The sequence below is a fragment of the Nomia melanderi genome, chromosome 14, assembly GCF_051020985.1.
Source record: "Nomia melanderi isolate GNS246 chromosome 14, iyNomMela1, whole genome shotgun sequence".
Taxonomy (NCBI): Eukaryota; Metazoa; Arthropoda; class Insecta; order Hymenoptera; family Halictidae; genus Nomia; species Nomia melanderi.
In genome coordinates this window covers 10,649,856-10,667,483 of record NC_135012.1, presented here as the reverse complement: position 1 = coordinate 10,667,483, position 17,628 = coordinate 10,649,856, and the positions used below count along the sequence as shown (strand labels likewise).

At 35.2% G+C, this 17,628-nt stretch overlaps 1 protein-coding gene across 2 annotated transcripts; it reads right to left on the bottom strand.

Annotated features, from left to right (window-relative positions):
* Positions 1–18: 18 nt before the first annotated feature.
* On the bottom strand, positions 19–14,574 carry LOC116429007 (myosin-IIIb). 2 transcript variants are annotated; one of them, XM_031981349.2, is made up of 16 exons: positions 14,422–14,574; positions 12,678–13,012; positions 11,717–11,998; positions 10,585–11,169; positions 9,656–10,047; positions 8,700–9,028; positions 7,870–8,376; positions 7,073–7,359; positions 6,284–6,558; positions 5,405–5,772; positions 4,948–5,106; positions 4,580–4,836; positions 3,861–4,069; positions 3,672–3,749; positions 2,783–2,950; positions 19–1,932 (listed from the first exon to the last, which is right to left on the bottom strand). In XM_031981349.2, exons 1-16 carry the CDS (start codon positions 14,435–14,437, stop codon positions 957–959), a joined length of 5,223 nt encoding a protein of 1,740 aa, XP_031837209.1. In that variant the 5' UTR covers positions 14,438–14,574; the 3' UTR covers positions 19–956. The 2 variants fall into 2 exon arrangements, with proteins under 2 accessions (XP_031837209.1, XP_031837214.1); XM_031981354.2 differs by lacking the exon at positions 3,672–3,749.
* Between the last annotated feature and the right edge of the window lie 3,054 nt (positions 14,575–17,628).

Below are 17,628 nucleotides of genomic sequence, written 5' to 3'. Positions count from 1 at the left end.
AAAACAAACTTTATGGACTAAAGCATAATATAGATTTAATATATTATTATTGCTGTTCCTATGAGAATTTTATATACAATCATAAAGTTTTAACAAACATTCGGTAATTCCTACTGATCGAAATGTTTTGTCAAAATTAATCGAGATGGAACAATAATGAACAATCAATTATATTCATCTTAAATTAGAAGTTCAATTTGTCTTACATGGAAATGTCATAACACACAGTAAAATCATCGAAGCTTCGGAGAATAAAGTTTTTTTTAACGCTATCGAACACATCTAAGTTTTTTTGTAAAGCTACACATGACTAGTTCTAAATAAGATTTAGCATTAAAATACGTATTAAGAGGAAGCAGCAATCAATTACCAAGATAGAATCACACAATGAATAATTTTTCTCAGTTACAACAACGTAAATAACAATACGATATTTTTCGATCAAATAAATAAATGACAAATAACGAAGACAAACTTAAAATTACAAGAATTTATTTACAAATAAAAATACGCTATTTAATTGCACATCTATCGATAAAAGTTCCACGTATAAAGAAATAATGCTGCTTCCACATACAAGATGTTCAGACAATTCAGGAAATTAAAATCATACAACTCTCTAGAAAATATATAAAATCCCTTGAATTAACGGACTCAATTGAATCTTACAGAAATACATAAAGTTTCTCTAACGACAATACGTTTTTAAGTAATCGGTACAGTGACCTTCAATAATCAAAACTTACGTAACTCTCAAGAAGCATTGAGTCACCGAGAAATGTCTAAAGTACCAAAACAATCGATAAACAAAGATAAATTTCAGTTCCTGAACTATGTCCCTATATATCTTTAATTACTGTGCTGGCCAACTTCTCGTATCATCGCGGAATCTTTTATTTAACTGCACGTACATCGTCTAATCTAAGAAATAATGAACGTTCTGGCATCGCGTGGCGTTACTTCTTCACGTTAACCAGTTTGTTTTGATTGGGCGCCAATGGTGCTCTTCTTTTCACGTGTTTCTCAGGAACCTTGTCCTTCGTTACCGGAACTCCGTTGCACGCTTGCCCGCCTTTCCTCTTCCTCAAGGATTCAGTGGGGAGATATTCAGCTGGCCTCAACAGCTGCCTAAAATTATACGGGCCATTCAAACCTTCCGAGTCGTAATCGACCTTAATGATTTCCTGACGTTTATTAACGACGGTAGGCCTCAGAAGCTGTCTAAGGTTGACCGGGATGCCGAACGTGTCTTTCCCTATTTCCTTTTTACCGCCTAATCGACCGTTAACTGCGTTATGATCGATAACCTTTCGATTTATACCATTTTTACTATCCACGTCGACCGGTCGTTTTTTCTCCGAATCGTCGTTTCGACTCGCGATTCCTGTGCCATTCTTGCAACCGTTTATGTTATTCTTAACGCCGTTGCCTAGTACGGTCTGCCTCTTCGATTCGTGTTTGTGACCGTCTAATTGGTTCGCGACCATTTTATTGATAAACAAACCGTTCTGACAGCCGTTGATGATGTTTTGATATCCGTTCAGGTAAGAGGGATACCCGTTCGCTTTAAGCGCGTGGCCGTTCGCCGGTGAATGGCCGTTAACGGAATTCGAATGGCCGTTAATCGATGTTTCGTGTCCGTTCGCAGGACTGTGATACTTATTCGCCTGGCCATTAACGTAATTTGGATGACTGCTCGTATAACTCGAGTGCCCGTTAACTTCGTTCTGGTGCCCCTTTACGGCACCTCCGTTGACAACACGATGGTGGCCATTAACGGGCTGCTGGCGTTCGTTTACGTCGTTCTGTCTGTGAATGAATCTGGATCGTAAGCCATGTGAATCGTTGATATTCGAAGGGTTGACTCCAGGTTGCTTACGTTGCCTGACTTCCGGGGGCTGCATGTTGTTAGGCACGTAATTAATCCTTGAACTGAAAGAAGAGGACCTCTTCCAAATAAATTGTTCCGATACATTTGTACACTGATGTTTTCGAAGTTATTGGCCAATGATAATGTTTCAGTGAATTTGATAGAAAATTGTAAGGTGTCGAAGTAAAAAGCACACTTCCATCTAGCCCATCTACTGATCTAACTATTGCTCGTTAAAAATAATTATTAAATTTACTTTGGATTTTCGATAGCTTTTGAAATAAAGTGAAACGTATTATGTATTCGTATTTGTAGTATTGGTCGAAATTGAAATATGGCGAATCTCTTTAGTGCTTTGTAATGTATCAAAGAAAAGTATTGGTTTCCTTAATTATTATTTTGTTCTTTGGAGTATTGTATAAGTATTATTAAATAACTAATGAAAATAAGAAAGTTATAAACTAAGTTAACTTTCCCATTTTCAATAGTTTTTAAATCATTATCATCTACTCTTTTACAAAAAGAAATGCATAAAGTATTATGCTCGTTAATTTCTACAAAAATGCACTCTTATCGTTAGTATATGTACAAGTAAGTACATAACGGCAATGTTAGGAGATTTTTAATACAATTAAATGTATATGATACAATCTACAAACGGCGTAAGTGTGTAATTTTACCTGGAAGTTTGCCATGATACCTCTGGCAAAGTGTAGAAACATAATAAAGAGTTAGTAACACAACTATTAAATTGACATTATTAATTCAATCGTAGTTCGCTGCCTATTACAGTATGACGACGATAAAATAAGACAAGTGATTAAATGATTATTTCTTGCGGTAAATGTTTAGAATATAAATATACGCGAGGTGGGAACTAGGGACTGGATCGTAGTGATTATTTGAATCTACCTCAGTTTGGTTTGGTTCGCGTCCTGCTGTTGCGTCGAATCGGGGTTTGTCAAAGCTTTGTGCCATATATCCGACAGCTGTTGTTCCGGGGCTATTGCGTAGTCGCCTTGAGCTGCCAGGCGTTCTCTCCTCTCGACGTTCACTTCCAGAATCTGACCCATTCGACTCCTGTAATTAAATGTCTCATAACCTCTGCGCAAAAATAAAATGTCTCAATCTCAGCACAAAATAAAATGTCTCATAATCTTAGCAGGAAAATAAAATGTCTCAATCTCAGCACAAAATAAAATGTCTCATAATCTTAGCAGAAAAATAAAATGTCTCAATCTCAGCACAAAATAAAATACCTCATAATCTTAGCAGAAAAATAAAACGTCTCATAGCCTTAGTACAAAACAAAATATTAGTATGAGTACAAAATAAAATGTGTCATAGTCTCAGCACAAAATTTTGAAGCGTTACGCTTCAATACGTTCTGTACGCGCCTTACATTGCTACTTTTTACATACGTCACTTCTAAACATTACTTAAAACTACATAAGGGTACGCTAACATAAAGATACATGAAATTAAACTAAGGAATAAGAACTTGAAAATTAAAATCTGGTTGCCTAAGTTAAATACACGAGAAATATATAAATATACTCCTAATACTATTACATAGTAATAATAATTCTATAAAAGTTGAAACGTCAGAAAGTTATAAACAACAATAAAATCTCGTACGTATATACATAAGTACACACAAATCGTAATGCATTCGTGGTGCACTTTTAATGCATCTATAATATAGTAAACCTCATCAAGCAGCGAAGGCAAATGTTTGCGAATGTTCAGCCACTTAGAGATTAATGATCTACGATCAATTCGAGTGAGATTTACGATGTACCTTGATGGGTGAAGGTCATTTTCTAGCTGTATCAACGGCAAGTCCCATCCAACTTCGTCGTCTTCGAAGTCCGAACCACTTCCGATGCGAGTGCCAAAAGCATTCGAAAATTCAGCATTCGAATTTCCCATTCGCGGGGGGAAGGTGAAAACGGACAGTCGGTTATAGCGGATCGCTAAATCTATTTACCTGCTCATCTCGTTCTTCAGATCTTGATAATACTTGATGGTATCCTCTCCTTCCACTTGATTGCCACTTCGATATTGCAGAATCGGTTGCACCATGTTGAATCCTTCCGGTCGAACGTAATCGGGGGGTGGTTCGTCGACGTCGTTTAATCGGACCCCTGGTTTGTTGCGGCGCAGGTTCTTATGCACATTCTGATTCTTCATGTGGACCTTTTATAAAATAAAACAAAATTCCGATTTTATTCTCGCGAAATTTGAACTGTGTGTAAGTCGTTTACGTTGAGATTAATACTACAAAATGGATAAGAAATTAATAATATTATGCAGAGTAAGACCTGGTTTAACGTTGCTCTGTCTAACAAGGTTTCGATATAATGTGGTTCTTCATAATTATTTATTTTTTATTGATATATTTTATGATATGTGAAAAAGTATATATATTTGAGCAAATATTGCAGATAGATTATTGTACGTGTAGCTTTTGTGCTACCATGTATAGAAACTAAATAACTTTATCGAATTCAACCATCATAAACCATTTTCAATGAATTCATAAAAAAATTTGTCATGTGTATAATTTTCAAGACAATTTATCTTGAATATTGATTAAAACATAACGAATTGCTGTGACACTAAAAGTAGGAAAAGTTTAAAAAATGGAGTCAACACTTCAACTTGTAAACGAGCGATGTAAGTCTAGCTTAAGAAGATTTTACTTACATTCTGAGAGAAATGTATGAGATCAGCTTGCCGGAGTTTGGGATGCACGAAGTCTTTCACAGGTGACTTCGGCTTTTTAACCTTCTCCTTCTTCTTGTACCATCGCTGGACGATAAATGCAGCATCTTCGTTCTTCAAACCTTCTCGCAGCAACGCTTTATGCGCTTCGAATTTATCATCATAGTAATTCAAGATCCTCTTGAAACGTTCTTCAAGTTCAACGCCGAAACGTTTGCGAATAGTGAATCCTCTGAAATCTGGGAACATCGAATGGTTAACTTTCATTTTTCTCGATCAGCTTTCCACAATAAAAGATTAAGCTTCATTCTAAATCAGACTATTTAACTGTGCTCAAATTTACAACTTACGACTCTGAATGATAACCGCAGCATCACCTTCCTTCAAATCATCTTTGTCGTCGGTTTCTTCCTCTTCTCCTTCGTCTACTTCCCCTTCTTCCTCTCCTTCTTCTTCTTCTCCTTCTTCTCCTTCAGTTTCTTTAGCTTCAGCCTTCTTCGCCTGTTCTTCTGTTAACAAATTATTTTAATCGATTACTTCTGGTTTACTCGTTTTCTGAAGAATCTTTCTTCTGAAGAGTCTTTTAAAACCATGATCGATCTAACTACATTATTATTAATAATTGATTAACAATAAGAGAAAAATTGTAAGCACATTCTGTCTCAACGTTTGTGCTAAAGTATAATCATTGATATCAACGGATATTTAATTTGAATTCAAACAAATTGAATAATATTTATGTTTGTTAGATTCTATTTCAAGTCTTCACCAAAGAGACATGATTTATTGCACTTGTTGCATAATTACCTAACGCTTTTTGTAGAACAGTTGCTTCTTCCTCCTCTCGCTTCTTCTTCAGATCCTGCAAATAATGCTTTCGCGACAGCCACCCGCGAATATGTCGTTGCAGTGTGACAACCGACACGGCGAACTGCCATTTCTGTTTCTTGAACCTGATCCTAGCCAACCATCGACGCACGCACGCTTGGACCATGATGATTTTCTTGAGCTGCTCCTCGTACATTTTAGAAAGGAACTCAACGTGGTAATATTTAAGGAAGACCTTCGTTCTTCCCAACGCCCATCCGTCCATCTTTAAACGAACGAGGAGAAGTCGGCAATTGTCGCGATTTGCTATCACTCGTTCATCGTAACCGAACGCCAAGAAACAATATCTGTAATTTAGAAACGATCATTTCTTACTTTACGAGCCTGCGAATCTGAATTATACGAATTATGAATATACCTGCTCTATTAGGTACCGGATATTGTTAAAGAAATTAATTAAAGTCTCAAGAGATGCACTCTTGCAGTTTCTACAGAGGAATTTCAAAAAGACAATTTACTAATCAGTATTTTTAGTGTCACATTGAATGCCTAATTTTATAGAACAAAGTACACAAAATGAAAGAATAGAGCATTAAATTGTTTGATTGAATTATATTATTATACGTTCCTCTAGCTGAATGTTGCCGCATTCGATAGCATTATTAATAATATAGAAATGTTTTCAAATAGTCATCGTTTAATTGACTGAACTATATTTCGATTGGGGCTCACCGGTGACCTCCATGGTATTCAACGTGTTAATAATCACTTAGAAGACTTCGTCGTGTAAGATAATACTCGATGATTGGGCTATCTCGAAAAGACAGAACGAGCACAGAAGAACATGTTAATACGTACCGCTTCAGGAATTCACCGAACGGTATTCTATGCGAAAAGCCGTTCTGTCTAATTCTTATCGTCTCCAGCACACCGGTGTACCTCAGTTGTTTCACGACTTTCTCCTTATCGAAAAATCGGGGGCTCCTCGAGTCGTTTGGTTTTATGCAGCGCACAAATTGTGGTGACCCTGATACCATTTTCTGCAGCAGATCCATAAGGGAATAGCGGAAGTATGTTGCAACTGTTTGCTGAGCTCTAGATTGCGAGGCTAATCCTCGACTCGAATAACGTTCCTGAAACAGTTCAACGCATTACACATAATTGCAAAGAAATCTTCGGTGCAGGAATGTATAATGTATTTTGATCTTATTTGTACCGTAATTAGATCTAGCAAGTAGTCAACGCCACATAACTTTTGATTCGATTTTAGATTTTAAATGTAGAAGTAGTACTTTAAAATGTGTTGAATACTATAAGTTAAGTTCTTTAGTGTTCTGTACACGAATAATCTATGATGTATAGGAATAAACTGACAAATGTTCACTTTTTTATAATCTTACGTATGCTCTAAAAATATCAAATAAGATGTAATACTCTTATAAAATGACTTTCAGTGGAACGATGTATTAACTTACTGTTTATAAGAATTCCTAAATGAGTCACAATTGACTGATATAATCTATATCATTGAACAATTTGAAGCTTAAACTAACTATAAAGTTAATACAAATAATGATCTTATTTTTATAATCATACTGCTTTATATTCAGCTGAATGAATATTTTGAAACATTTAATTCATTAATACCTTCGTATTCTGATTCGATGGCGATAGCTTCCTTGAATCAGTCTCGTGAACCGCTGAATAGAGATTACCGGTCTTCGTAATCGGGCATTGGAACAAGAAGCGAACCATGTCGTACTGAGATTGCCTGACCAGTTGGATGACTTCGGGAGGCAGGAAGTTTCTGTTCTTTTCTAGAAAACCTTCCGCTTGGTAAACCACGCGTCCTGCGAAGTGGTGAACAGCGAAGCAAACTGCGTCCGACTTCGGTCGCACGTAGAACTTCGATTTGATGTTGTTGTGGAATTTCTCTGCAACATACACGGGGCATACAGATGTAATAAAAGGATCATCTTGATCTAACAAAAATTCAGGTTCCTATAGTAACGTATCAGACTCGTGAAGATTTACATAATCAACAGAATTTAACAAGCACAAATATTACTTAATTCTTTTGAACTCAAACGAAATATTATTCGTTATCAATGATTATACTTCACAGCAGACAGGTAAAGAATATGCCTAGAATTTCCTTTTCTGTTCAATAAATTATTAATGTCAAGCTGTGTCGGCCATGATTGAGACTGAAATCATAGTGCAAGTTAAATTGACTTTTTGAAATTCCTCTACAGAAACTGCAAGACTGCATCTATTGAGACTTTAATCGATCTCCACTTCAGTTCGCGCATTGCTACATTAATTTCTCCAATAATTTCTCACAGAAACATCTGTTATATTTTTAATAATAGCAAAAAGAAATCAGGAATGGATCATTTTCACTCGTCTGGTAGTTTTAGTCTTAAAGAGAAAAGAAAACCCACCGATTAAGGATTTATTCGTAGCTCTAGGGAACCGACTTTCCTCGTCTAAGAGAGCCAACAGCCCCATAGGTTTACTCAGCAACATATCGAGGACAGGTCTGTTGTCCGAGAATTCAACCAGATCCACTGGTATCCCTTCCGCCATGTATTCCTGTTGCTCCCAAGTGAAAATGTGCTGATTGAAGTAATACTGTATCTGCTCGTTGGCGATGTTGATGCACAGCTGCTCGAAGGAGTTCCTTGGGAAATTCTCGAATCCGAAAATATCAAGGAGACCGATGGCCAGCGGCTCGTAATTCGGAGCATGATTGAAGCTCAGCAAACAATTTATCTGATTCACCATCCAATCGAACAATCGACCGTAAAGTCCTTTCGCCATGGCGTCTCTCGCTGCACAGGCTTCAGCCACCGTATTGTTTCGCGTGATTGTTTCTCCTCTGGTCATAACCGAGTTCGACGTCAGCGCTTCCAGAAGATCATTCTCCTCGACACCGAGTAATTGCGAAACTGAAACATATTCCAATAATTGTAACTCGTCGTTGATACCGTACAACGAAAACGTGACCATTGGATATTTAGAAGAGCACTTTATTAAACATTTGACACCTCAATGTTTGCTTTTGGAAAAGTGATCTTTACTAAATTCATTATTATAAAGAATAAATTAATGATGGAAATGAATCTTGTTTGGCAAGAGTAATTTAATCGTATTTACAATTATATTTAAATTTGTCAAAAGTGATAAGGAAATTTGAAAAGTCTATTTTCACCCTCACTGCATTTTATATTTAGCTGATAACTTTATGATAATGAACTATAAATTTAATTACCTCTCTGCAAGGGTGCCGTATCAATGACACGACTCTTATTGTCGGTATTGTCTTCGCTGGCAACTTCACCGAATTCAATATCACCGAGGTGAAGCACTGCGGCAAGAATACGGTAGACAGTGTCTACTTCACTATCCTGGAATCCGAGCAATTTGAATCCGTTCTTCAACTGCTGGAATTTATCGATGTGGGTCTGGGATGTTTGACTGTTGTCCATGAGGTACCGATGGTGCTTTCGGAGATTGGTGTCCAGATAGTATTCCGATAAACGGTTGTCCGCCTCCAGACCATCGTACATATAATAAAATATATGGAAGTTCCGTTCGCCTCTGAAATGATTTTGTTAAGTCACACATAACAGATTGATTACAATGTTATACATGCCGTTACAAACGAGAATGATCTGAGTAAAGAGCCTCCTTTCTTTATAACGTCGGAATGAAATTCTCCAAACAGAAATCTCTCGATCAAATTCAAAAAATGTTTACAAAATATTTTCAAATTTAGATATTAATTTATTAGCAGTTGTATGTTAGATTATTTCATTCATTAATGAGTTAACCAGTTAACTGCGTTCGACGAGTATACATGGTAAAACGCAAAATGGTACTAATTTTTTCAACGATAAATTATTTACTTTTTCAAACATGTATTTCTTCTTCGTTCCACTTTAGTTTTACATTAACATATATTATAAATTCATTTGCCCTGCGTTTGACGAGTATACTTTAGTATTTGATTTCATTGCGCGCAACGAAAGATTTTTCAAACTAAATTCCGCAGTTCACTGCTCAATACATTTAATTAATTTTAATTTTCTTTAAGTGTTTATAAAAACATTTGATTTTCTTTAAGTGTTTGTTATTTGAGACATAATTCTTCTCAGAGCACTCTGGTTTTAAAAAGCTCGTATATCAACTACTAGTAGTTCCTAGTATATAATTCGGATTACTTACTCGGCTTGGGCCACTACGCGAGATTGTTCTAACAAATAAACAGATATTCTGGCACCGGTAACTTTGCCACCTTTCGTCATCGTTAAATCCAAATACTTCCCAAACCTCGAGGAGTTTGCATTGATTCCCGTGGTCGCGTTACCAAAAGCCTCCATTATTGGGTTTATCTGAAGAATCCTCTCCTCTAAATTACGATTAGGAGCTTTGCTCAGGTAAACCAATTGTTTCAACAGCAGATTCGCGCTCTCGGTTTTTCCTGCCCCGGATTCACCGCTAATTACGATCGCCTGATTTTGTCGTTGATGTAACAGAGCCTGGTACGCAGCATCAGCGACTGCGAAAATATGAGGCGGATTGTCGGACCTGGCTTGACCTTTGTACCGCTTTTGTTCCTAAACAGTTGAAAGAAATTCTTGTAAAAAATATTTCCATGGTGCAAACAGTAAAATCTGGTTAATCGATATATTTAACCAAGAACCGATTATAATTACTATTAATAATGTAACGAACGATTTTATTGACGATATTATACATTCTAAGATATCTGACTTTATTTAAATCGTTTCTACATATTTATAGAACTATGTCTTTACTTCTTATTTATTTTTATTATTTGGTTTATTTATTCCATTTACTTTTACAACTTAAAAACAATGTTGTATCGAAATGAGGAAATACATTCTTTTCAGACATCTCAATTTTTATAAAAGAAACATGAAAAATGCAAAAAAATATTTGTGTAAGAAATAAATAAAATACACATACTAACTGTTAATAAATCTAAGCTTTCCTGTGAATTTAAGAATAACATTAATTCCTTCTTCTTACCCTTTCTTTCCATAACTTTTTTCACGAATATCGTACGAAACTTTCCCCAGACTTCAAAATTTTTAAAAATCAGATCTTTAGATATTTATGATAATACTCACAATTCCTGTATACAGTCCCAAGTTTGTAAATGGATTAACCGCGACGAGAATATCTCCGATGTAAGTGTATATTTGACCCTGTTCGTATCTGTGCTCTAATTGATCCACAATCCCATCTTCCGATAACATATCTAACGCAGCCAGGTCGTCCATGTACATTTTCTCCGGCCTGGTTTTTCGATCAGTCTTCAATTTCCCATGCTTGGTCGTCACTTCCGGCTGCCTGTGAACGCGACCCTCCGTTCTTTGTCTTCGAATCTCCTCCTGAAGCTCGCTTCGGATCTGCTCTACGCGCGTCTCGATGTTAATCAGCAGAGGATGCTCCCTCAATTCGCTGGCGAACGGTCTGTGCTCCAAATCTTTCACCAAACATTCCGTAATAAAGTCCACTAGCTCCGGCGCATGAATGTCCGGGTTCTTCAGTGCTGGAGGTGGATTTCTCGGGATCTGGAATAACGCTCGCATCGGGTGCAATTCGGACAGAGGCGGGTCGCCTTCTGCTAACTCGATGGCTGTGACGCCGACGGACCACACGTCGCAACGAGAATCGTAGGAAGAATCCAACTGTTGTTCGCAGGCTATTACCTATTTGAAATTCAGTATGTCAAAGCTATTACCTCCAGGGAACGTATTTTTATAACGTATAAAATTTAATTCGTTTTACGAGTAGGAAGAATTGTTTACATGTTGAAGAATGTTTGGAAATGATTCGAAGGCATACTATGTTAAATTGTTTTAAGTATATGGAAATAAATTTCCTAATTTCTAGCTTTTATATAAAACAATTACTTATCAAGTGTGATTAATGACAATTTTTGACAGTGTTATTTTAAAATTTAAATTCAAATATGTATTATACTCATTTTAACTGAAAATATTCATGAGACTCTTATAAAATATAAATAAATGAAGCATGAAACATAAAAATCTGAATATTCTTCTGAAAGAAGGTCTATAAAATAAGAGACTCTGGATGTCCTTGAAATATATACGTATAGACCATTTTACACAGCAATATATAATAAACAACTTTCAGATTTTTATCTCTGAATGTTGGGGCACGCGAAAGAGTTAAACTGTTTGGACAGGTAGTTATAAAAATGTGGAAAATATAGTAAACGTTATACCTCACCTCAGGTGCCATCCAATATGGCGTACCAACCGAAGTGTTTTTCCTCGCAAGCGTTGCAGTGAGATGCGAAGACACACCGAAATCAACTAGCTTAACATGCGCATCCTCGGTCAGCAAAATGTTATGCCCCTTGACGTCACGGTGCATGCAGTGATTGGTATGTAAATAAATTAAAGCTTCCACTGTTTCTCTGAGGATGTAAGATATCTGATCGTCCGCCAAACGTCTTCCTCTTTTCTTGAGACCTTGCACGAGATCGGTCACCGATCCTCCAGTACATAACTGAATAAAAATGATCGAGTAATTTGTAAAATAAATCATTTTTATTTAAGTATTAGATATTGGAAAAAGCTTGTTTAACAACCAGAACGAACTTTTTCCGGTACTTAATATTTACTTCTATATAATTAACAGTTTGAAGCTACTTTTTAGACGTCTTACAAACAATGAAATATATATCAAAGAATTTAGAATTAAACTAAAATTTAATATTAAACAAATAAACACTATTTCAAGATTTTAACTTAAAATTATTTTCCCATTTTAATCATATTTTCTAAACTGAATTTTAGGCATTTCCTATGGTTAATTGTACGGGAAAAGTCGAAAAGTCAATTCCGAATACACGCCTAAATAAGAGAATTAATTTTGAAATTTCAAGAAGTGTTAAACAAATTTAGATTTAAGTACCTGAACGAACTTTTCCTGGTGCCTAACACTAAAGAAACAGTAAATATCGTGGGATGCGAATAAATAATAGGAATTACGAAAACTTTCATTTACGTTCTCGGTAAACACGGTGATTTCGAATAACGGGTTCGAACTAATTCGCAGATGATAGATATCCAGGAAAACAGTGTTGGCGTTTAAGATACCAACCGATAAGCTACATTTCAATTAAGTTATTTGTCAGTTACGCTTTCCTGCCTGTACCATGATACGAGAATTACAGCGACGATACCTCCATGACAAACCATAATTGATCCTCTTCCTGAGCCGGCTTCGCTCTTTTCAGGAACAGACCGTGGAAGACGGGGATATTCGGGTGAAGGCTCAAATCTCTCAGCACGAGATACTCCTCCTCGATCTCTTCGATATTGTCCGCGACGTTCTCCAGTATCTTGATCGCAACCTTGGTGTCGGTTTCATTGCAGTGCGCGGAATAAACTTCTCCGTACGTTCCTTCGCCGATTAATTCCTCCAAGACGAAACGATCACCGGGGTCCGGTATCACGTCGAAATTTACGTGCTGGCTGAGGCCGTGGTACGCCATGTTGGTCCCACCACCAGTCATTTCTAAAACACGATAACTTAAAGTTAATCGATGAGAATTATGTACGTTTCGAATCAATTTTCAAACAAGTATCTTTATCTTCGATTCTGAAAAGTAAATTGATCACTGTATTAGAAAATTTAATAGATTGAAATTTTGAGCGCTGAGGGTTTAATTGTTCGGAGCGCTCCAATGAGGATACTATGGTTTAACGCCTCATAATAGCGTCGATAATAGTTTACGTCTTCCTATTTCTGCTTATTAAAACTGGCTAAGGCTTTTCAAGATGGACAGTTAATATTCTTTGTGCAGTATTAATATTCATAGGGATAGGTATTAAATGTTGTAATAAACAGTGAATTATCGGCACGCCTAGGGTACAGTTTGCGCTTGATGCCTATAAGTTGAAAAGGATGTTGCAGAAGTAATTTGAACGTGGATGCTATAAATTACTCGAAGCGTTTTAGCCATTATCGGAAATATTTCCTGGCCAGTATTTCTAATTTATTATTAGTACAGCGTAAACGTCACAAGTGATTTTTATGCTTCTTAATTGGAGAGGAGAGATTGTATTGGCGCGGATCGAGCACGTTATAGATAGTGAATGGGAAAATTGCGATAATAATGTTTTACACCTTCCAGTTAGTAGCAATTTTGCAGTAAACGAGCGGAAGCTGAAATGGTGAAGTTATTTCCAAGTGAATTCTTGTAGAAAGTTGCGGTTTACCGCGGAAAGAAAACTTGTCACTGATGCATCGTATGTACGTGTATCGACTGACGTTGAACGGACCAAAGAGTACATTGATGAGCAAATTATTTATGTATATTTAATTGTAATGGCAACTCAAAATTCAGTTACACTAATTACAAACAAACCGAAGTAAGGGATATAAGGGTTACTGTTAAAGATATTATTTGAATAAAAGTTTTAGTAACGTTTGCTGATCCAACAAAGAAAATATAGTTTTTGTGGGCAACTCGGATTTCGAAACTAGGTTCCTAATTCGCTTAACACATAGAAGAGGTCTTCTGTAAGCCCGCAAAGTCCGTTATATAACGCAATATTACATCTTCTTATAATAATCAAATTTACATTTTACGAGGTTCCTTTTCAGCAAATCAAATAAATATTACATTTTTACTCACTGTTCCCTTAAGCACGTACAAACTAGCGTTATCTTAACATAAAATTCGATATTATTCACGTCGAGGGAGCTATGAGCTTTAACGATCATAGAATTTTGATTTTTTATTACAAACTATTTAAGGTTCACTGATAACTAAAACTTTTCAGTCGTTTAACGTGCACTTTCTACGCGAAAGTGATCATTCATCGGATATTTCAAGGAAATTCTTATTTTTCGATCGGTACCACTACACTATCGAAATATTTTGGTGCACGAACGTCGTCGTTACACGATTCGTTACTAACCGATTATATCACCCATTTCCGCAACTGTTCCTGGCGATCGGGATTTCAAAAATCTCGTTGCCACATTTAAGTGCTAGTGATATTAATGAACACTGCTCACTGGGCCAGGTACGAGGTACGACTGGGTCGTTCGTTTTCTAACCAGATACCTGTTAACCCCTTAATAGGATTGCGCTCGGTAAGACCGGCGCACTTCGGACGCAGAAATAGGTCTCGTAAGAAGACCATGCCACGTGTAGTTCTGTCAGTTTAATTCGCAATCTTGATATTAATCCCTCGACACAACTGAAATTGACTTAGAAACGCAATGCTAATTTAATACTTTCTGTACTGAGAAGGGGGTTGAAATCCGGTACGAATTAATTCGTCGTTTTACGAGAACAGTAGCTTTCTTCGAATACAGTTCGTTTTAGATAATATATAGATTATTGTAATTAACATGATAACATTATTGTGACTGACGTCTGAGCTTCGTGGGGAAGATTTTAAACGGAACTTAATAAACAAAAATATTACTCACTATTTGTGAGTTCGAATTAAATGTTACTCCTCTGTTATCAATTATTATCTAAAATTTGTCTCTCTTTTCAATGAATTATTAATGGCAATGTAGTTGTTTCGATCATACTTGAAAAATATATCGTAGAGCAAGGGATTAAAAGAAAGATCGCACAGGGTATAATAATAATTACACATAAAAAATATATATATATATGTATTTCTTAGACAATTTAAATAATTAAATAATTTAAATATGTCACTTAAAAATAGTGAATTATAAAATTCAATAATTCTTTTTTAAAAGTTGCAAGCTTTCAGTACTTCAAACTGGTAGTACACTTTGATAGGAGCAATTTTGGATAGTCTTAATTAACAAGTCATTTTCAAACCATTTGTATATAAGAGAAATTGGTTGCTAATAAAATGATACAGAATTAATGGAGTCATTACTTATCAATAAATGGAAGGATCGTCGGACAATAGAATTGGCTGAATGTAATATAATTACAGAAAGCTTACTATGATATTCTACAATCTGGGATAAGTCAATTATGGATTGAATAACCATTTGAGAAGGAAAACCATCATTAAGTTTGTAATTTGAAACAGATTCTTCAAATCAGCATAAAGACTTTCTCCGTTGTTTCTTCGGTATATCAATAACAAATTGACAAGTTTATCAATTTTCACATTCTTTATCGAAAAAGATAACTTGTGAGTGATCACTTGCATGAACATCTTTGACATCACGTTTTGTATGCTAATGGACTGATAACAAAATGAAAGGTACAGTCTTTGAGCGTTGAAAAGAATTTGTTGAAAGGTATGAAGATTATTCAAAGCATAATAAGTTTATAATTTTGAAAAAATATGGAACATTTAAAACATTTCTTGATTTCAATAGTTAATATTAATATTACAAATTTGAATAAAATTAATGTTGGTTGCAACGTAAGTACGCAACTTATTCGATACCAAGTAGTGTCATACACATAGCTGTTATTAGTATTATTACGAATAAGTTGTGAATTGCTGTTCTTAATACTATTATGTAATAAGTTCCGAGAATAGTTTGAGATTGCTTTGCAATAAGGATTCGTTCGAACGAGCTCGGTTTGGCCAGTAAATCTTTAATACTTTTTCAACTTTAATATCGGTTTAGAGGAGACATAATAATTTCAATGAAGTAATTTCTTTAAATTATAAAGTAATTTTTTAAAATTATATTGAACAATATTCGTATTAAATATTTCTTGTCTGGTAGAGTACATTAAAAATATGTCACAAGTGTGGTTACTCCTAGAAATCTCTAAAAATACTATTACAGGAAAAATTGTAATGGTCACTTTTTATTGTGTGAGCAGTATTCCCACTATATTAATATACAGTGAAGCCACGTAAATGTTGAAGCCACACATGAGTTTGAGTGTCATTTTATAATGCGAAATTAATCAAGACATTTACAGATCGTAAAAAATATCTATTACCTTGAACACCAAAATACATTAATTTTTAGTTAACAATTAACGTAATCATAATTACTTTATTTCTTTATAAATGCTGCTTAGAAAATACTTTTGCATATTGCTTCAGAAACAGTTTAAAAGTTATTTGCTTAGGCGTCAATTCCTGTTATCGTGTAAATAAGTGGTCTCTTTCGTTTAATTACAAAATTTCTAAATGTATATCACGAACTGAAAATCTCGGGAAAACAATTGTTTGTAAACGTTGTAAGGTAGAGAAAATGAATACTATACAAAAATCCATAAATTTCTATAGTGTACATCCACTTCTTTCCTCGAAAGGCAATAACCAACAATTAAGGTTTTTATAAAACTGGAATATGCAAATGCAGAGATAATTTCATAATCTTAGCGTGCACGTGCTGATGTTAATTATTGCACTATAGTACTATGTTCAACAGCGTGAAGTACATCAAATGTACGAGTCCCTGTTACGTTTCGCGTTCATAAAATAGTTTGTGTGTGAAACTGTGATTCTGCATTTTAAATTGCCGCGAGTTACTTTTAAATGCACAGCGAACCGTAAGTACTATGTTTTGCCAAACACTCGTGTTCCACGTATGCAAATAATGTAACGTTCGACTTAACTTTGCTACCTTAATACGACTGGCATTGAAAAGTAACTTTCTCGTTGCAGTAAGTGTAATGCAAATTTTTACTTAATTGATTCCATTGTCGTTCATTTAAAACGGTATAACAGTATTATTTTAATGAACAGTATCAAATGAGAAATTATTTTCATGCTCATTTTAATTAATATATTTTATCACCATAAATATCATACAGACTTTAACTATGTTTTCTATCTTAATTATTTCATTCAGTTGCTTAATTAATTTCATAGTATACTTTTAACCCCGTTTTCCATATAAGACGTGAGAATTAAAAATGAAAATGTAGTCCATTTTGCACAGAAATGAAGTTTTTCTTAGTCGCAATTAATTCAAAGTTATTTCTTTTTTAATCAAATTAGTTTCATTTGTTCGTTTTCTACTTTACGTTTAGTGAGCTACTCGTATCAGTAATTGCTATAATCATTCAAAAACTGGGTTCATTTATTTACTGCTATCTAATAATGAATTGTAAAGGTACATTAATTAGCTTTTGGACACCATTAAATTGTAAATTTTTGCAAATTTCGATCGAAATGAAACCACAACTGAAACGTTCCTTTACTTCACAT

Bases quoted from the DNA above. Each gene is read 5' to 3' on its own strand.
- LOC116429007 (XM_031981349.2), bottom strand. The intron at 6,559-7,072 runs GTATTAATGAAT...GAACTGTTTCAG, and splicing joins CATCGAATCAGAATACGAAG to GAACGTTATTCGAGTCGAGG. The intron at 5,107-5,404 runs GTAATTATGCAA...ATTTGTTAACAG, and splicing joins TGTTCTACAAAAAGCGTTAG to AAGAACAGGCGAAGAAGGCT.